This window comes from Erinaceus europaeus, chromosome 16 (assembly GCF_950295315.1).
Source record: "Erinaceus europaeus chromosome 16, mEriEur2.1, whole genome shotgun sequence".
Classification (NCBI taxonomy): domain Eukaryota; kingdom Metazoa; phylum Chordata; class Mammalia; order Eulipotyphla; family Erinaceidae; genus Erinaceus; species Erinaceus europaeus.
Window position 1 is genome coordinate 10,445,453 of NC_080177.1, and position 21,481 is coordinate 10,466,933.

Genomic DNA, 21,481 nt, shown 5'->3' on the forward strand with positions numbered 1-21,481 from the left:
CTTCACACCCACACGGGCCCCTGCAGATGAGAAACTGTTGGTGTTACAGAAACACTTGGTTGCAGAGATGCCCAACAGGCGTGGAAACTCAGTTCCACAGGGACAGAGAGAGCCCAGGCCTGGCAGGATCCTAGCAGTAGGGGCTGGGAGTGTGCGTGCACTTGGGGAACAAGATTGGAAGGAGGGAGCTGAGCAAAGCCCAAGCAAGTGGGGGCGGCTGTGGGGCGGACAGTGAGGTCCGCAGGGCCAGAACCGCACTCCAAGAGCCAGCAGAGGGCAGCAGCCGGGCGCGGGAAGCCAGAAAGGCACACATGGGCCGGGATACTCACTCAGGAGCGCCGGCTGCGCCCTCCTCCTTGGCGGGGTCGCCAGGAGCGAGTGTGTGCTGCACAGTGCGGGGTGGGGGGATGGCGCTCCCCGGAGGGAAGGGAGTAGAGGGCGCCCCTCTGGGGGTCCCCGGAAGAGCGGAGGAGTATGGGGAGGTCCTCGGCACTGCTAGGTCCCCTGCTTCATGTGTGTGTGTGTGTGGGGGGGGGCGCTTCTTCTGTCACCCCCCTTGCAGTTCGGGTTGGGGGGTGGGGATCAGACTCAGACCGGGGCGCCCCCCACCCCTGAAGCCGAGAGCAAGAGCCCCGATAGGCAGGGAGGAGCATGGCTGTCTGGGTTGGGGGTGGGGGGGGGGGGGCGCTGGCAAGAAAGGGAGCAGAGGGCGCCCCCTTTGGTGGTCCCCGGGAGAGCAGGCGAGCGAGTCGGGGCAGGTTCTCGGGCGCTGCGGGGTCCCCCCTGCCTTATCCTGGTGGTGGTGATGGGAGGAGAGGGAACCCCATCTTCTCCGGTCTCACTTTGCAGCTCAGAGAGTGCGGGTCAGACTCAGACCCCGACAAACCCCCACCCCCGACGCCATGCGCAGGAACCCCGGAGGGCGGGGAGCAGCATGAACATTGGGGTGGGATGCAGGGGGGAGCACTGCGAGAGAAAGGAGCAGAGAGAGCCCCCTCTGGAGGTCCCGGGGAGAGCAGAGGAGTCCCGGGGAGGTCTCTGGTGCTGCGGGTCCCCTTGTTCCATCCTGTTGTGTGTGGGGGGCAGGGGCTCTGCGCGCCCCAGCTTCTCCTGTCACCCACCTTGCAGCTCGGGATGAGGGGGTGCGGGTCAGACTCAGACCCGGGGTCCCCCCCACGCCCCTAGACGCCGAGCGCTGGGCTCCCGGCCGGCGGGGAGCAGCTTGGCCGTCGGGGTGGGGTGGGGTGCGGGGCGCGCAGGGAGGGGGCGCGGGACACCCTTGACCGTGGGCGCGGCGGGCTGTATGTAAATGGAGGCTGCGCCCCGGCGTCCCCGAGAGGACGGCCCAGCCCCCCGCACCCCGGGCCCCACGTCCAATAAGAAGCGGCGGGCCTGACACCTGCCTATATACAGGGAGCGCGCCGCAGCGCTCGCCGCCCGCCCTCGCCGCCCCCGCCGCCCCCGCACCGCCGCGCCATCCCGCGGGCCACAGCCCCGCACCATGACCTCCAGCGAGATCGAGCTGCCCGGCGCGCTGCAGGCCGACCCCGCCGCCCTCATGGCGTCCCTGCACCTCCTGCCGGCGCCCACGCCCAACCTGGAGATCAAGTACACCAAGGTGAGCGGCCGTCGTCTCTCCGTCCGTGCGTCTGTCCGTCCATCCGCGGGCGTTTCTTTCCAGAACCTTCCAGCCTCCCGAGGGCGACCGCCGGGGCTGCCCCGTGCTTACTCCCTCTCGGCCCCGGGATGCGGGAAGGTCTCCGGGGTGGGTGGGGGGAGGATGCGCTCAGTCCAAGCTGCCTTCCCGGAACCGCTCGGGTCCCGGTGGCCGCCAAGAAGCAGCAGACAGAGGCCCCGCCTAGCCCCGCAGCGCCGCCCGCGGAAGCCCGGGAGCGCGGGAGCTGCCGCCCCCACAGGCGCGGTGCAGAGCCTCCCCCAGAGTCGGGCCGCCGGGGCCCCGCAAGGTCCGATGGCAGCAGCGACGCCTTCGCGTCCGGCGGGCGGTGGAGCTTTCCCTAGAAAAGTTTCTTTCTAGGCGGGCAAAGGAACCAGACTCTTTGCAAGTGGAAAATGCGTGTGTGTGTGCATCTTGCTGGGTGCATGCAACAATGTGTGTGCATGCAGTGGTATGTGACCCTGCGTCAACGTGTGCGCGCATCCGTCCTTGTGTTTGCACCCGTGCAGACTCGTACACACACGTGCACGAATACACAAACGCACACATACACTCCTGTATCTGCTGCCTTTTCGTAACCTAGTGTGTGTTCTGGGCTTTTTCTTGTTCCAGCACCGCCTAAGATAAAGGGGATGATGGGTTCACTCCCTGCTATCAAGTGAGTTTGCTTGCCACAAATCCACTTCTAATTGATTAATGGATTGATTTCACACCTGAAGGGTGGGAAGGGATTATATAGAATATTACAGCGTGTTTTTTTTCCGAGTAGGAGATCGAGGGAATTAAAAAAATAAAAATCACGTTTCTCAAAGTTCACTTCGCAGCACTCCTGTTGGCTTCTATATTCTTTTTGCCTGATTTTTCCTCGGTCTAGGTATCTATCTGTTCCTCTCTCTCTCTCTCTCTCTCTCTCTCTCTCTGTCTCTCTCTCTCCGTCCCTCCCTCCCTCTCTCTCCCCTTCTTTTCTCTCTGTCCCCTCTCTTCCCTCTCTCTCCTCTCTCCCCTTTCTCCTTCTCCCTTCTCCTCCTTCTTTCTCTCTCCTCTCTCTCTCTTCTCTTCCCTTCCCGTCCCCTTCCCTTCTCTTCCTCCCCCGCCCCTCTCCTCTTCACCAAACACACACCGCGCACACACCCCCGGTGTGGTTAGAGGGTGTTTTTTTTTTTTTTGTCTTTTTTTTTTTTTTTTTTTTTGCCATCACCGCTATTACAGGATAAACTACGTTTTACAGGAAAGCAGATGGCTGGGTTCTGACTCGAGACATTAAAGGGGGGAGTGGCAGAATCATTTTATCGGATATATGGCTGGCATTGAGTTTTAGGCGATACCTCGGGGTGATTCGTATTTCAGAGCGTATATTTGGAAGGTTTTTCTTTCGTTTTTTTATTTTTATTTATTTTTATTTTTAATGGATATGCTCTCCCCTCCCCCCCTTTTTTAGATGGTGTGACAAATTTTTGAAAGCTCTTTTAATGAGAGGTCGTTAATGGTTACAGCCATTTAGACGTCGTTTGTGTAACAATGGTGCCGCACCTCTCCGGGTTTAGGGACTGGCGAGGAAGCCTTCTCCCTGAATGCTTTGGTTTTAGGAGGGTCTCTAACCTCTTTGGACCCTTTAAATGATCTTAAGATGCAGGATCTTCTAAGTGCGAGAGATTATCTCACCCTCGGGTTTCGGAGAGTTTGATTTTTTCATCTTGCTGTTGAGTGTTTTGTTTTGTTTTTCCTAACAACCGCTAAAAGAAGTTTTAAGTATATAGTAGGTAGCTGGAGGATTTTTATTTGACCGCTCTTCCAAGTTCTTTTTCTCTCCAGCTAAACCCCACTCTCTTGTTCTCTTCCCCAGGAGGAAAGACAACTGATTTATAGCTAATTGAAGCCTTTCATGTGAAGTCTTTTTAGCTCAGGGGAGACTTTTCTGCAGTCTCTGCTTTCCCTCCTTATTACAAAGGAAAACAATCAGAAATGAAATAATGGATGGTAACTTGATTCTTTAATCTGTGGGGAGGAGGCGCCTGATTTGGGGGCTTGACAAGTAACTCTCATCAACACAGAGTGATGCTAATCTACTACAAGCTGTTTTCACAAAATCGTGTAAAAAACAAAAAAATCCAGGTAGCTGGGAACACTTCCAGCCGCTTTCTTTCTGTCTCTTGAGTGAGACTTGTGTAAGTTTTTCTAACGGGGAGAATCAAAGCTGCTCTTCTGTTAGCCAAGGGTAATTTTTTTTTTTTTTTACTTAAAAAGAAAAATCAGACTAATGAGGAGAAATGGAGACATTTTATTTTAATCTTCTTATCAGAAATGAGGGAAGCTAGCAATTCTAAGCTGAAGCACAACCAAGGTAGGGTGACACGTTCTTTAGAACAGTGTCATTTGGGAATTTTCAGATTTTCCCGGAGCACTTGTTGTTGAACCCATCTAAAAGCTAATGTGATATTTAGGTCAGAAAACAGCTCAAGGCAGACACAGAGGGGTCCTTCATTGTTTTTGTCTTTGTTAAAATGGTTATATTTGTAGTGGTAGAAACTGCAGTATGGCTTTTGGTGTGATTTGGGGCTCAAGAGAAAGTCACGTTTAACTTGTAAGAAAGCAGACAATGAGAATTTCAGATAACGTTCACATAAAGTGTTTATCCCTGGAGAGCTTGTGTTTTTCCATATCTCTGTCACCTCCCTCCCTCTTTCTTCTTCTGCAAGTATTTTATGTGTTTTTAATAAAGGGAAAAATCATCAAGAACAAAAGTTAGTGCATCCTTGTGGCAAAAATCCTGCAGAAAACATGCTAAAATTAAAGTGTAATTCCCCCAAGATGCTGAAAGGGCGAGGCGAGTGCTTTTGTGTGGGCTCTCAATCAGTCACATTTCATTTTCCGAATAAGTCACCTCTTTGCTGTTCCAGTACTCATGTTAGATAAATGGCTGGTGGCAATATTATCTCTGTTTTTTATTTCGCTGATACAGCAGGAAGCCCCTCCCCCAAGTTTTGAAAAAAACATTCCTTGTTAAGAAATGTGTCTTTAGAGAAGACTGCATTGGTGAAGAAAGAGTGGTAAATCCACCAAGCATCCTGGAAGCATCTTGAGACTCCATCAGGGCCTAGAACATGGGAGCCCTCTTGCTTTGATCTTAGGAAGACTTTCACAGCTAGCATGGGAGTCTGATGGCTTTTGTGCTGTTGTGTCGTTATGAATTGTCACTCTACGAATGAGGTCTCCTGGTTTTTAGAAGTGTGTAACCCTGAATATATTATTATAAGGATTCACTCAGTATAAAATCACTGCCAACACTTTACTGAGTGCCTCTGGCTGCAAGGGATTTGTCATCCAGATACCTCAAGGATCTTGGGAAACTTTGTGTCTTTAGCTCACCACTGCTTCTCTCTTGTCTGCCATTTTTTCTGCTGCTATCTACTTGCTTCTCCACTCCCCACCACCACCACCCCCAACTACTCTGATGCCCACAGGCTAATAAGCACTGTGCAATCTCTCTGTTGATCACTTTTTGAGGGTAGAGTTTATCCCTACAACTGAGAGAGAACCTGAAGGAGTATGGTCTCTTCAGTGTCTGAGGCCACGAGCAGCCAGGACAGAGAAAAGGGGGGGGGGTGCTTATTGGCTATTGACCTAACAAAGTAGAGGTGAAAAAGAAAAAATGACCAATGGAAAGGGAGAGCTATTATGAGTTGGGTGAGTACTATATATTCTTTCATTTGACGTTAACCTAAAGTCTACTATCTTCTGGGATTGTTTTTATTGCAATATAAAAGGACTTTTGGAACTGCCTTATACCTAGAAGCAGACTGCCACTGTGCTAGCATCTACCTTCCTGAAGCTTAGAGTCTTAGTAGAAATATCCCTGAACAAAAATAGTGGTTATCATGGAGGTCATTCAGCTGATCAATATTGTAACAAAAATGATGACTTACACCTTTTATAGGATCTAACAGTATGTGTTCCCCCCCATGCACACACACACAAGCACATAATTGGACATTTGAAAAGTCTTTTGAAGGAAAAGTGAGTAAGAAGTAAGAATCATTGATAAGAAGACCTTGGCCTTAACTTAAAAATAAATAAGATAAGCGATTTCCTCATAATATGCTTTGTTGTTCCAAAGCAATTACATTTTTTTCAAGAGAGAAACAAAAAGTCGAAGTCTTTATTTTTCTGTATTGTTTCTGTTGCAGTCATGGTAAGATTATGACCCAGTCCACTCCTTTTAAGATGGAGTTGTCTTGCACAGCTCTTGATTCTCTTACTTTATATTATCATATACTGTTTCTATGTGGCTTATTTTAGTCTAAGGCAAGATTCTTACCAACTTCAAAGATGTTATGGAGAACATGTCCAGTTGCTTCCAAACCTCTACTCAAAGTTGTCTTGATCATAAATAGTCTAGCTGCATGCTATTAGAGAGTCATAGGATTTTAAAGAATCATTTTTCATAATTGTACTGCTCTTGACATCATCTCCATTTAACCTAGGGAAGCTAACTGATTTCATGGGAGGATTTGAATTGGCTCATTCTCCCAGGGTCTTTGCCCTTGTTAAGCTGCCTCATGTTACCACATAGAACCAATATTTGAAGAGATTCTCCTGTCCTTTATGTCAAAAGGATGGTAATTTACCTGTTCACAGGTAGAAGATTTTCTGAGGAGCCTGTTTTATGAAGTGTGACTTCCTTATGGTCAAGCTTAGCAAAGTCGGTTCTTTGTTGCATGAAAGAAGCAACAGTATCCAAACCATAACCAAACCAAAACCTTGTCAAGCACCAACGTAGTTCATAAATATATATATATATATTCCCATGACTTGGGCCATGAAATACAAACTCGGGTATATCTTTTTGAGGTTTTAGTTATCTCAGTGGCAGCTTCCAGGGGTCAGCAAACTCCAGGATTTTTGTATAAAGTTTTATTAGAACCCAGACACACCCATTGTGTTCCATATTGCCCATGACTGCTGGGGGACTACAGTGACTACTGCAGGGTCTGCATTACAGAAAAATAAAAGGATCAGTCCTTCACTTAGAAGGCTCTAAGTGAAGACAAGCCTTTGTCCGAAGGAGATGGGTGTGTTCTGGGTGGGATGGCCATGGGTGAGTCAGACCTTTGTTTAATTCATGGTCAAATCTGTACTCACTGGCTATGTGTTCAGGTAACATTCTCACCATATAGGATGCAGGTGCAGGTGGCAGTTCCTCTCCAGAGTGTCTTTACTGTGTGCATTTCCACGTCACTCTAAACTGAGGTCGTAGGAGCTACGGAATTGGATTGTGTTCAGGGCTGTAAGCAAGTATGTGACAGTCAGTGCTAATCTCATCTTATTTGTGCCAAGTGATGATATTTGCAGTTCCAGTTAATGGAGGTGCATTTTCCAAAATATCGAGTTCTTGACCAATAATGTCAATAATGTCACACACACACACACACACACACACACACACACACACACACACACACACACACACACAAAATCCTAGCCATTGCTGACTGCTTTAATTACTTAGAGGAGTTTAGTGTTCTGGGTAGCTATGGAATTCCTATATGTGTATGCAGATTTTCATGGCATGAGATTTCTTGAGAGTTTTCTTGCAAAGGTCTTTTCTTTACTAAAAAGTTACTACATCACACAATTTCCCATCTAATGTTTTACTAATCAAATTGGATACCCACAGTTATTCCAGAATTCAACATTAGTATGCTTCAGTAGACACAGTTGGTTAAGCCTATCAGGGTACAAATAGCTATGTCTGGTATTCTATGTAAGTTGGGCAAAGTCATTACCATGTCATTGGTACAAAAACCTGAAAAATATATATATCTACATAATACAGATATAGATTATAAAATTGAAAAGACTTTCACCAAGCCTGCTTACTCAGGCTACTTTACTTCCCAAAACATAGAGGTATCATTCTCTCTCTCTCTCTCTCTCTCTTTTGGTGTTATTGAGAAAGACATCACTTGGTTTGATGAGAAGTAGAAACAAAATAAAACAGCTTCAGAATACTGGACAGGATACAAAACAAGGCAGCGAGGAAAGCACCACACAGTGACTTGCTCTTAAAGTATGTCCTGAATTTCTTTATTCACTGTGACAGACCATTCCAAAGACAATCATTTCCCCTTAAATTCCAAATCTATTGTGCCTAAGAAGTAATTTCCTTAATGTCACTTTGGTTAACTTTTAATTCCCTTTTCAGACATTTTGAGCACTCTTCCGCTCTACTGTCCAGATATGTGAGATTATGCAGCTTTGGAAATGGCTTGTCTTTGGCGTCCTCTCTCTGACTTGCTGGTCTGGCTTTCAGGTGGTGCTACATTTAAAATGTTTTCTTTTTTTAAAAAAAAAAAAAAAACTTAACTCTTGAGACTGTATTTACAACAAGTCACTGCTGGGTCACATGACTTCATAGCATTTCTGATCTTTGAAAAATTCCAGTTAGAATAATAATTGGGTACTTTTGCCCTCTAAACTTTTGCTGGGTTCTCAACAAAGTTTCCTGGGGGATAAACCGGGGCTTTATTGACTTCTATAGAATGTGGTTAAAAATTAGATTGTCTGTGAGTGAACATTCTAATTGGCAATGTATATGGAAGCTTTCTTGTTACTCTAACCTAGTCCTGCCACCTCCGAAAGTGGGGATCTGCTTGTTTCTTTTCTTCTCACAGTTTGACCTTTGGGGAGCCAAGGTACCATTGTCTTTATCCCTAGATCTCTAGATGGAGAGAGAACCTTGTATTCACTGGAAACTGAAAATATCTGTCGCTTATGTAGAAAGAGTTCAGAGTAATAGCTTTAAAATAAAATATTTATTTAATTAGAAATAGAGATAGGAGTGAGCGAGAGAGAGAGAGAGAGAGACAGACTGACTGAGACTGAGAGATTTGAGAGGGAAAATAAAAGGGACTATAACTAGGAACCCACAAAATGCAGTCATAAAATTGATGAGGCTCTGGAGCTTGGAGAGAGAGTCCTTGAGTGAGTAGTGTGGAGTCAAGCTTCCCTTCTCTGTGTGTGGAAGGAGTGTGTGTTACTGCAGCCGTTCTTTTTCTTCGGATGTGTGCTTTCTACATTTGCAGGAGTGATTTGGCTTCTGTGAAGGCTTTACGACTCAACAGGTGTGTGCTGATGCTCAACAAGGAATAACACGGTTGTTTCCAGTCTTGACTATGAAACAGAAATTCTTCTAAAATAATTAAAAGGTCACATTCTAATGTAATTTCTCATACACAGTTCTCATTCATTCATCTAGCCCACATCTTTTATGTCTAGTAATGCCTATGGTTGTGGGCCCCAGGACAGTTCTAGGAATTTCTTAAAGAGTAAACTGAGTCTGGGAAAGATTTAAGTTCTGTGGCTCTTCCTACAGAAAGAGTGGACCCTACATTTCGGGTAAGTGGGATCTGAGAAACAACTCTGGATTTAGTAAACCCACAGGCAAAACTAAGAGCTAAAGATAATCTATTTTCGTTTTCCTTTAGTCCCTAGAAAAAACAGGCATCAGATCTGTGGACTTAGTTATGTGCAGCAATGGACAGATAGGGAGTATAGAGAGGTTTGCTGAGAAGACAAAATCATGAAAATGTCTACATTAATTTACAAAAGATAACTTGAAGCTTTATTTCTCTAAGTGTGAAAATTGAACTTCCTCACTGAATCCTCTCAAGAGAAGGACAGGAATCAGTGTGAAACTATCTGGTTCAATTCCTTAATAAATCTGAAACCAATCTATTTGGTTTCATCTATATTTCAGGATTTGCGACTCAGTGTAAGGCAATTTTCACAGGGAAGGTGGTGTGTATTATCTGAGGATAAGTTTTATTTTATCTTATTATTTTTTAAAATATTTATTTTATTTATTTATTCCCTTTTGTTGCCCTTGTTGTTTTATTATTGTAGTTATTATTGTTGTTGTCGTTGTTGGATAGGACAGAGAGAAATGGAGAGAGAAGGGGAAGACAGAGAGGGGAGAGAAAGATAGACACCTGCAGACCTGCTTCACCGCCTGTGAAGCGACTCCCCTGCAGGTGGGGAGCCGGGGTTTGAACCGGGATCCTTATGCCGGTCCTTGTGCTTTGCGCCACCTGCGCTTAACCCGCTGCGCTACCGCCCGACTCCCGGATAAGTTTTATTTTTAACTGCACACAGAGCTACTCTTTATGTCTCTGAGTTTCTTCCTTCTTTTCTTTATTTGATGTTTACTAAGGCCTCTTGTATACAAAGCACTGCTGTTCACTCTATGGTACCAACAACAACAAAAAGGGTGGGGAGGCATCCTCACCTACACTTGGAATTCTCATACTTAACTTTAAGAGTGTGAAATGGTATCTCTTTGCTGTTTTCATTTGCATTTTCTTGGTTTCTTGGGAGGCTGAGTATTTTTTCTGTTTATAGACCATTTGGCCCTTCTTTGTGAACTGGCCAGTATAGTATATTCATTTCCTTTTTTAGTGTGTGTTTATTGATTTGTACCATTTTTTATGTATTTGAGATTAAAATCCTTTGACAGTTTTATTCTATGTGAACATGTACTCTTTTGCTTGCCTCCCCCTCCGTGTGTGTGTGTGTGTGTGTGTGTGTGTGTAAGGAACAGAGAGAAGAGAAGAGAACTGGAGATAAATTATTCCGACTTCTCCTTAGTATATGTTGCTTTTGGTGTATTGTTTAAAAACCTGTTTTGGGGGGTCGGGTGGTAGTGCAGCAGTTAAGCACACATGGCACATAGCACAAGGACTGGCGTAAGGATCCCAGTTCGAGCTCCCAGCTCCCCACCTGCAGGGAAGTCACTTCACAGGTGGTGAAGCAGGTCTGCAGGTGTCTATCTTTCTCTCCCCTTCTCTGTCTTCCCCTCCTCTCTCCATTTCTCTCTGTCCTATCCAACAATGACATCAACAACAATAATAATAACCACAACAACACTAAAACAAGAAGGCAACAAAAGGATAAAAAATAGCCTCCAGGAGCAGTGGATTCATGGTGCAGGCACTGAGCCCTAGCAATAACCCTGGAGGCAAATAAAATAAAATAAACAATAAAAATAAAATTTAAAAGCCTGTTCTGATTTCAAGTTTTCCAAGATATCCCTCTTTTTTTGTTATAAAAATTCTTACCATTTGTATTTATATCTTAATCTGCCTGAACTTAGTCTTTGTTCATGTGTCCGGACACAGGCAAACCTTAAAGACAGGTGACGGAACATATTCGAAAGCCAGACAATGTGACTATGTAAAGAACTTTTCAAATTATATCCCTTGAAATTGGGCACTAAGCCACAGAATTATGTGTGGTTTTCTCTAAGCCTGGTTCTCTCCATAGTGGGGAAGGTATCAGGAACTAGTCCTGCTTTATTGGGTAATTGTCCATGTTACTTTCCCTGAGCTAGAAATAGTAGTGCTTTCTGTAAGGCCACCTTTAAGGAGTCTTTTGTACAGGACTCTGAGATAACATCACTATTAGAACTTTTTAATGTCAAGATCAATTTCTCTAGCTTTCTTATATTACCTAGAACAGACTGTACCACAGATTTCCTCAGTCATTACTCCCGCCACACACACACACACACACACACACACACACACACACACACACCTCAATTTTGAAGAGTCATTACTTTATACCTAGGTGACCTCTTCACTGTATGCTCTGTGGTTTTGAGGTTTGTTTATAGGACAGGAGAAAACTAACTGGAGAGATGACAATATAATGTGAAAAAAAGAATTTCCAGTAGACCTCCTTCTTGAATAACTATTTTAATACCGTGCTTTAGCCTTTTAGTGCAGACATTAGAATGATTCTCTGGAGTTGAAAATAGCACTGCTTTGTATTTTGTGAATATTTTAATTTATTGTCTCAAACTCAAAGCTGATATTTCATATTGCCATTTGTGTTTAGATTTCTTAAGTCATATGAATATATATATATATATATATGTCTCCAATTCTAAAGAAATTACTGAAGAAGATTGAAATTCACAGTCATGCAGTACTTCTAAATGAAATGTATTTTATCCTGTATACCATTTTTATGATAATTCCCTACTCTTAAATCACACTTGATTATAAGCACATCCGTGTTGGTATTTCTGAAGCATCTATGTCAGTGTCTAGCAGTGTAAATGCTTAGAAAAAGTTTGTTAAATAAATACTCTCTGTTGTTTGTAGTCATGAATAACAGCTTTCATATGAATACTACACTTTTTGAAGTGCTTTTCACATTTTTGTGGCAGTACTACGCTCTAAGTGAAATACTACGATTCCCGTTTTCCAAGTGAGAACACCAAGAATAACGCTGAAGTCCGATAATTTTTCCAGGCGCTGTTGCTGGTCGGCGGCCATTTCAGAACTCACATGATCTTCTTCCTTTTTTTCTCATAACAACAAGAACCACAGCCACACTGTTAAAACTTGAACTCTCAGCCTATAGCCCTACTGAGTCATTCGCAGGATAACTCCAAACCTGAGTAGTCTTGGGGTCTCTGACAGTAAGTACCCCCACACTTTGGCCTAGTTGACACTGTCTGCAGCTGTCACTCCCAGTGATTCCCAACCTGGTGGGAGGATGAGAGTGAGAAGAAGAAAGGGAGCACTGATAGAATTGACACCTTGAGGTAGGAATCACCTGGATAAGTGTGGTTCTCCACTATGGTCAAGAAGGGGGATTCAGATCCTGGTAGGCTGGGGAATCCTGTGGGGTCTCATTTTGTTTGTTTGGGTTTTTTTGTTTGTTTGTTTGTTTGTTTCACTCAAAAGTGTTTTTCTTTCTTGTGGTTATCATTCACTTGGGAGTGAAGCTGTCTGAGACTGTTTGGGGGATGAAAACTATTCCACTTTTTTTTTCTAATGCTTCCCTCCACCCTGGCCATCATCTTGTGTAACTGGACTCTATATAATCTGTGTGTAAATGAACACTTGCAAGAAAGCCTTGCTTTTCTGAGCAGTCCTGTTCTCCCTCTCCTATGCCTGCCTTTGCTTCTTCTTAGTCCTCTCAGTGGGGAAGCAGGATGGAAAACAGTGTTCCCCAGAAACTCACCGCCATTTCCAAACGTTTCATCCTGTCTCAGGGATAGGAGGTGACCACTGGGATGCAGTGTTTTCTTACAGGTGGCTCAGAAGTTCTGTCTCAGGACACTGCTGAGAGACAGTCTCCTTCAAGCTGCATCTTAGAGCCTCCAGATTTCTGTCTTCACTTTGAGAGACAACACTTTCCATACTTGCCAGCCAGACTTGTTCCCATCTTCACGTCTTTCTCATCTCCTTTTATATTCTCATGCCCTGGTGTTTCCCTATTTACCTCAGGACAGGTCCTTGCTGGCCCTCCTTCCTGGACTTAGAATCAGTTACCTAGGCTCATAAAATGGTTAGTTACACCCGGGTTGGTTAGGATTAGTTGTTTTTTTTTTTTTTTTTTGTAGTCACCTTTTCCAGCTGTTAGCTTGAAGTGTCCTTTGGGAGCCCAGAAGCAATGAACCCAGAGAAGCTGCATTTGACTTCTGGGAGCTCTCCTGAGAATTTAGTAATTACTTAATGTATTGGGTTGGTGACACTAGCTATTCCTGATAACACAAATTAACCTCCACAAATGAGTATTTATGGCTGTACTCTTCAAAGACTACATGTGCTGTCTGTAATTGCCCTTCCACGTTTCTTCATGCTGATAGGTGTTTGTACTGAGTGAAAAATTTCTCAGATTAGAGCCTGGGTGGCAGTACTGGCCCTTCAGCGCTGTGTGTCATTGTCTTCAGTACATTGAGCATAAATCCTGTCTTGTAAACAGCAGGGAGACTAATGAGGTTTGCCACATTCTGGTATCATTACCAGGAATTCCAGCAGAGAAAAAGAGAAGGCTTGGGAAAGAAGTACACAGAACAGAGTGATCCTTGAAACTCTTGATGTTTTGAATTAAGGCGAGGGATTATGACTCGACATTTCATATAGTACACAAACTACGTCTCGCTCAGAAAGAAACCAAACATTTTGCTTTTAATGAACACTTGCAAAGCCACTAAGCTCTGCAGACAACTAAGGAGTTTATTTATGAGTGCTTTTAATTGTGAAGGGGTATGAAGAGAACGGCTGTTGAGACAAGGCAGCTGTTAAATGATAGCAAGCATTTTGCTTTCTCTGAACGCCTCATCATGTCAGCCTGCTAGAATCCCACACCAACTTTCATCTTAACAACTGATGTGATTCTGCTGGCACCTTCATAGTTACACATACAGCATACACCAACTCTCTTGCGAGACACCTTCTGGCTGCCACAATTCAGATTTATTTCAGGTCCTTTTATTTTTTTTTATGGCAACCATTAAATAAATTGCATTTGATAACATCGGGCCAAGGGATCCCGCTATTACTTCATGCCTGGTTTTCTTCCTACATTTGAATTTTCATGAAAGCTGGCATCGTGGTAACCTGGGCGCACACACACAGAGCTTTGTGTTTGGATGAAAGAAAGAAAGAAAGAAAGAAAGAAAGAAAGAAAGAAAGAAAGAAAGAAAGAAAGAGAGAGAGAAAGATCAATCTTGGATGGAGCTTGAAGAAATCAAGTGAAATAATTCAAAAACAGAAGGATGAATATGGGATGATCTCACTCTCAGGCAGAAGTTGAAAAACAAGATCAGAAGAGAAAACACAAGTAGAACCTGAACTGGAGTTGGTGTATTGCACCAAAGTAAAAGACTCTGGGGTGAGTGGGGGAGAGAGTACAGGCCCTGGAAAAGGATGACAGAGGACCTAGTAGGGGTTGTATTGTTAAGTGGAAAAGTGAGAAATGTTATGCATGTACAAGCTATTGTATTTACTGTCAAATGTAAAACATTAATCCCCCAATAGAGGGAAAAAATTAAAGAGAAAGAAAGAGAGAAAGAAAGGAAGAAAGAAAGATAGGTATGTAGAAAGGAAGAAAGGAGAAAGGGACAAAGAAAGGAAGAAAGAAAACTAGAAAGTAAAATTCTCCTACCATTTGCAGAGCTTTTAGTAGACAAACTGCCAGCACTAGGAAGGCCAGTTGTCTTCCTTTGAAGAAAAGCACACATGCACAGATAACTATTTAGGATGCAAATTTCCCCTCTTCCTGAGTTTCTGAGATGGCTTGTGTGTTCCAGCTCTGCCACCAATGTGTGTTCACCTTATAGTACCTTGTACATGGAGGCACACAGTTCATACATATCTGTTGAATTGATAAAGAAACCAACCACTTGAATACTGACTGAGTATTTCTGGGAATATGAAAACGCTGGGGTAGAGCTATCTGAGTTCCTTGGTGATCAAGTCTATGATTTATGAAACGCTGGGCCAGAGTAAGTGGTTTGTACTAAGCCATCTATTTATAATCAAGAATTGGGATTTGAAGGTCTGTATGATTTCTTGATCTGACTCTTGGGAACTCTTTTCATTTCCTGTGCCCAGCTCTGGAGACTATGAGGCTCAGAAGGAAAATACCAAATTAGTTTATAGACCTGGTTGCAGTTTTACAGGGACCCAGCTTTTTGTTTGTTTGTTTGTTTTGTTTTTTGAGAGTGAATATGTTTTCAGTGACCAAAGAGTAATCCACAGAAATCTGTTAGTGATTTTTCCTTGTAGAAATCAGTTATCAGCTCTTCCACCATAAAGATCTGTTGGAACTTAAATTTGAAGCAAACTTAAAATTTGCTACAGACTCTGAAATTCGAGCAATGACTCCTGAGACAGAATCCCTTCTCCAATTCCTAGGGTTTGAATACACCTCCCAGCCACTTGAGCAGTTTTCCTGTCTGCCTGAGTTCATGAAAACCCACCCAGGGTCTGTAAACTCTGAAAAGGGAACTTGTCAGAAGCTTAAGGCTTTTTCACTGGAGTCTAATAGAGACTTAGCACTTTGCAGGTCAGTGCCACTGCTATTTGTCTCTGACCTAAGAGTTCTGGAGTTCTTCACATCAAAACCACATCTTGCTGAGCAGAGATCAAACGTAGGAAGGTAAGGATCCTGCCAGTGATTTATCGTGGTAGGCGGAGTCATCAGGCCATATGGGCCACTGCAAATGAAGTTGACATTCCAGCAGTTTCTCATGCAGGTCTCACATGCAGTCAGGATGAGTTTTTCTTCTAGAGGAATTCCAGGTCAAGTGGCCACTTTCAGTGACATTTCTTAGCAAGAGTTCACCTCCAGATGTGGAGGCAGATTTCAAAAATCCAAGTCTTCTTAGCAAGACTGTTCAGATAATTTACCTAGATGGCACATATGGACTTCCTAGCCAAATATATGAAGGTTGATTTGAGTTTTTCATTTTCTGTCTCCTTTTTTTTTTCCCCCAAGGAGATCTCTGTGAAGAAAAAAGAAAGAAGAAAATTTTAATATGCTTTAAGGCTTGCAAAGCAAAACAAAACTGTAGACACCTTCTTTCTAGATATTAGGTGTGACTTGAAGATGATGGAATTTGTTCTGGAGACTCCAGAGAATCAGGCTTATTAATTCATCATCACATTTTATTAGCTGTGGAGCTTTGGGCACTAAGTATGATCAGGAAAACCACTGTCCAGTCCCTGAGTTAGGGGAAAGACATATTTGAAATAGCCCTGAGTAGAGGAAGAATTTAGTCCTTTGGTTAGAAAATAGATGTGATTAAGGTTGAAAGTGTTTGCTAAGATTTGAGTCAAGGGAAAACTTTATATTACTTGAATGAAAAAATTGGTGATCTCACTTCACTTAACTGTATCAACACTTACATGAAAATGATTGAACAAAAAGCAAGCAGAATTTTATGTAGTGCACTGTCACAAGAAAATATTTAATCTCCAGTGAAGGAATCATTCACTTCTTGATCCAAAGACTTTTAGTCCCACTGTGCATAGGGTGCTTGTTTTGCACTATAAAAAGAAAAGATGATATTGGTGTTAAAATGGACTAGTTCTGAACATTAGTTTCTACTTCATCTGCAGGTAGTAGCTTGTCTCTTGTGTTTTGTTATTATTATTATTATAATATTTTTTATTTCATTTATTTATTTTCCTTTTGTTGCCCTTGTCTTTTTTTTTTTGTTGTTGCTACTGTTGTTATTGATGTCATTGTTGTTGGATAGGACAGAGAAATGGAGAGAGGAGGGGAAGACAGAGAGGGGGAGAGAAAGACACCTGCAGACCTGCTTCACCGCCTGCCTGTGAAGTGACTCCCCTGCAGGTGGGTAGCGGGGGCTCGAACCAGGATCCTTAAGCTGGTCCTTGCGCTTTGCACCACGTACACTTAACCCACTGCACTACCGCCCAACTCCCGTGTTTTATTATTTTTTAAAAGAAAAAATTACCATAAGTAGATTGGAGTTGGGTGATTAGAATTAAGTTTTACCCTGTAGTCAAAATTCACCAGATTTCCAGAGATTTCAGGATTTGATGTCTAAATTGAGTATTGTTATTCTGACTGATTAAGTTCTTTGGCTCTGCAGGGAGCAAAATTAAAAACATTACTGAAATGGAATTTCTCCTAGTTTTCATATTTGACATATTTGTTCAGATAGAGCATTCAGTGAAAGTCTAGCATTGTTGGTAGATAAAACATAAAGTGTGTGTAGTGAACATGGTATTTTAGGCAAATAAATGGTTTCAAAATATGACACCACTATTATTTTACAAATCATTTGGAATCTACTTATATTGAAACTCCTTTATTTCTCCAAAATTTATATCTAACTGGGCATTCTGAATTTTTGTTTGCTCAAATGTACTCTAGATCAGCATACATACGGTTTATGATTTTTACCTGTGATAAACACGTTAACACCATTTAGATGTAAGATTAGTGATCAATAAAATCAGAAACCAAAGGAATCAAATTGTTGCAGCTACGTAATGATGAAGAGGATAGAAGACTTAAAAAAAAGTCATACTAATGAATATATAGGACAACTAGACCCATTGTAAAGTCCACTTAATCTCCTAAATGTATTGATCCAGCCTTTTAATTCAAAATCATACAAACAAAAACATTGAGATAAGCTGGGTGCTTTTTTCAAATGGGGACCCCCATGGCTCTGAAAATAAACACTTCAACCTTTCCACCCCCAGCCCCCAACACCCACCCTCTCTGGTCTTTCTGTTGTTTTCCATTTGCAAATGAACGGGCTGAATTCTGAGAGAGACAGAAGACTAATTAAATCTAGTGGAGATAGGCAAAGGAACATTTGTTTCCAAGCAGAAGACAAAAAGAAATCCTGTTACATTCCACTTTCTCAAGACAAGAAGGCATGAAAGCCCTTTCCCTGAATTTCCTCTCAAAGCACCTTCCCCATCCCACTGCTCAGATCCCTTGAGGGCCGGCAGCCCTAGCATGTCTGAGTTGGTCTTCTGGGCAGAGCCAGGGAAAGGTGGCAATCAGAAATTCCAGGGAACCGAACCAGTCCCTGTAGCAGCTGACCTTCACCATCTTCACTTTCTTCTTCCGCCCCGTGACCCTGTGTGTTGCCCACAGTCTGGCAAAGAAATCTCAGTTACCAGTAGTAGAGACAAGGAATAAAGAAATGAATGAAACAAACACACCCAGTGACTTGCTTTTCAAGAGCCTTAGTAAACCGCCTTGAATTGGTTGTTTGCATTTAGCACTGGAATCCATTGAAAGTTTGGATGCCCACTCTGCCAGTAACTCAGTACCTTACTTAATTCCTGTAGACCCTGGATGAGTTGGCTTTACCATCTAATGTCACAGGTGACACACTTCTGCCATGGGAAGTTTAACGGACACACGTAAAGCACATCATCTCGCTGTCTACACAGTGAGAGCAGTGGAGAGGGGGAATTAGATCATAGGACACCCATGTCCATTTTTATGGTGAAAGCAGACCCATAATACCATCTCAGGATTCAGCCTGGGTGCTGGTTAGATGCAGCCCCATGACTGCAGGAGACTGGGAGAATTGTAGGGGGGGTGGATTTTGCTGTCACTCTTGGATTTGTGAATCAAATAGAACACTAGGTGTTCTCTGATCTGATCTGTGTCACGTGTCACCACAGGTCCCTGGCACTGTCCCCAGTGTCCTTTAATCTCAGTGATTTTCTGAGACATTCCCTAGCCCCCCACGCCCACTTCCAGTTCACTTCTGTCCTGAGACTGACCACACTGAAGTGTCCTCTGGGAAACATGATGGATGACCTTTTGTCTCTCTGCTCTCATCAGTGTCTTTTCACTTTCAGAAAGAGACAGTGAGAGAAGTAATACGTGAGAAGCCAGGTGGAACTTTGCTGCCTAGTTACTAATGTTACTAGTTACTAATTATTACTAATTATATATAACTATATAATGTTACTAGTTACTAATAAGATTTATTTCTATTGACAGTATTCACACAATCTGTGTGTAAGCGTTGCCCATTGATGTAATGTGTTTCTCATACAGAATTTGTTTCAAAATACCCTGGCCCAGTCACTTTATATGAGGATTTTTAAAGCTGTTTGGAAATGTTGTCTCTGGTTTATCATGTTTTTGGACTTCGTGCTGTCTGCAGACTTTTAGTCTGTAATCTTTCCAGTAAAGACTTTTTATTTTTCCTGCCTTGCAGTTTAGAACTCTGGGTAAACAGTATTGGGTCCACTATTTAAAATGGTCAGTTGCTTGAAAATCAGAATTCATAAATGTATCCCTTTGTAAAACCAAGCAAGCTTTGTAAAGGCCATCCTTCTTGGCAGGAAAAGATCACACCTATTGAACAAGGACCACGTCTCTCTAATATGAAAACACTTTAAAGTGAAAAATGCCATCAATCATCTAGGTGTTTTCCTATACAGTGCCATTTGGGTCTTCTTCTTTTTTTTTTTCTTCACTTTTTAGCCAGATGTTTTGGCGTGAAGCAAAGTGAAGAATGGAATTCAGTGGAATCACTTTTCCTCTAACTTGCAAACTATTTCGAGAGGAAGACTTCCACCGGTGGCATAAACAGTCCAAACCTTTGTTTCTTTATTTTATTTTGTATATGTAGACTCAGTAGAAGTAAAATAAGGCATTTTTAAAAGTTATTAGTACCTTTATTACCTTTGATTTTAATATTCAGAAACCACTAGCTTTGCAGGGTTGCATACTGAAGTGACGATTGCAATTTTTGTTTTAACAACAAGGAGCTTTGATTTCATATAGTTAAACAGTAGTTCTGTCCACATTCCCCATAATGTCTGAATGTCTGCTTTTAAAATGCATCAGTGGGAATGACGTCACAGTCATTTAAAACAAAGTCACTCACACAGGACAAGTTCCCAAACTACATCCTTGCCCTGCTTAGTTAAAAGTAATTGAACTGTTTCATAAACACAGATCAGTTTGCTTATTGATTTCCTTTCTAGTACTCTCCTCTGATGAAGGAAAGAAAACATAGCTTAGTGGCAAGCAGAGTAGGATTCAATCCTCCAAGGCACAATCTACTGCAGAGTTTCATACAAATCACTCGAAGCATTTACTATGAAAACAACAAAACATTTTATTACTGAAATAAAACATGGCAGCTTTATGCCAAAGATTCATTGAGGATAGGGAGTTATTTACACCTAACTCCCATTAATGCCTGCTGCTCTGGGAATTCCTGGGGCGGGAGAATAGGAGGGTGGTTTCTCCCCATTAGAAAATGTGTGGCAATCTTTCTGTCCGGTTATATAGCCTCCCAGTAGGATCACATCCACTTGACTAGGGGCTGAAAAACACCATCAGCTTGATTTGTTCTTGGTTGTCTCCCTGCCCCAAAAGAGAGCAAGTGGCAGGTCTTGGTGAGGATGGCTAAGCTTCATTGTTTGGAATAGTGAAGGAACTGCTGACATCTATGAAACAACTTGAGGTAGACTTGAGGTGAGTTGGGTCCCTGCTGACAGCCAGTCAGAGCGCCTTGACCCATCTCATCCCTTTCATCACTAGCATGTTGATCAGTGGCATATTTTTGGAACACTGACTACTGGGTGGCAAGTGCAATCTTTAAGGGTGTGGAGGAAACTCAAGGAAGACTTTACTCCAAGGGCCTTGGGAAAGGGTGAGACTTGCATTTTTGGGTGTGTGTGTGTGTGTGTGTGTGTGTGTATGCACACACAGCGTGCGCACACTTTCATAATGATAAACAAGACTATAAGATGACAAACGTAAAATTTCATATAGTTCCCACCACCAGAGTTCCAAGTCCTATCCCCCTCGAGCATTGGAAGCTTCCCTATTCTTTATCTCTCTGGGAGTATGGACCACAATTCTTTATGGGATGTAGAAGGTGGAAGGTCTGACTTCTGTAATTGCTTCTCTGCTGAACCTGGATGTTGGCAGGTCAGTACATACCCCCAGGCTGTTTCTATCTTTCCCTAGTGGGGTAAGACTCTGGAGAAGTGACATACTTAAAATAGACTAACTAGATTCTTCCCACCTGAAGACCCCTAGTTTCATCTGCTCTATTCCTACGTTTGGTTTCCTGTTTTAAACAATTTGTCCTTCTGCATACCTTACTGCCTTTAAGCCACCAAGTTGTAGATGCTACCATGATTCCATCCTGACTTTCCTGGGCAGACAAGACTTCCATTTTAACCAGCTGTGATTTTGGCATGTTCTTATTTTCTTTCACTGATTGTATAGCAGTCCTCCAGGGTAGATAGTCTTCTTTCTGATTTTACAGACAAGGAACACAGCTCAAAGAGTTTAAGTATTGAATAGATACCAGAGACACAAGTGGTCAAAGGCAGGCTGCCATTAAAGTACAGATCTTTCAACTCTGGTACTTCTAAAATTCTGATTGTTTTCTCTAAGGAAGAAAAAAAAAAAAAGAATACATGGGGGACAAATGGTGGCACACCCAGTTGAGTGCATATATCACAGAGCACAAGG

The 21,481-nt window shown here is 42.9% G+C and overlaps 1 protein-coding gene across 1 annotated transcript in view; it reads left to right on the forward strand.

Moving 5' to 3' along the window:
- Window positions 1-1,347: 1,347 nt before the first annotated feature.
- The window catches only part of ALDH1A2 (aldehyde dehydrogenase 1 family member A2), a 96,630-nt gene continuing 76,496 nt past the window's right edge, over window positions 1,348-21,481 (forward strand). The window contains 1 exon segment of the mRNA XM_060174454.1: window positions 1,348-1,618. Within this exon segment, the coding sequence (XP_060030437.1) occupies window positions 1,502-1,618 (117 nt within the window). The 5' untranslated portion in view covers window positions 1,348-1,501.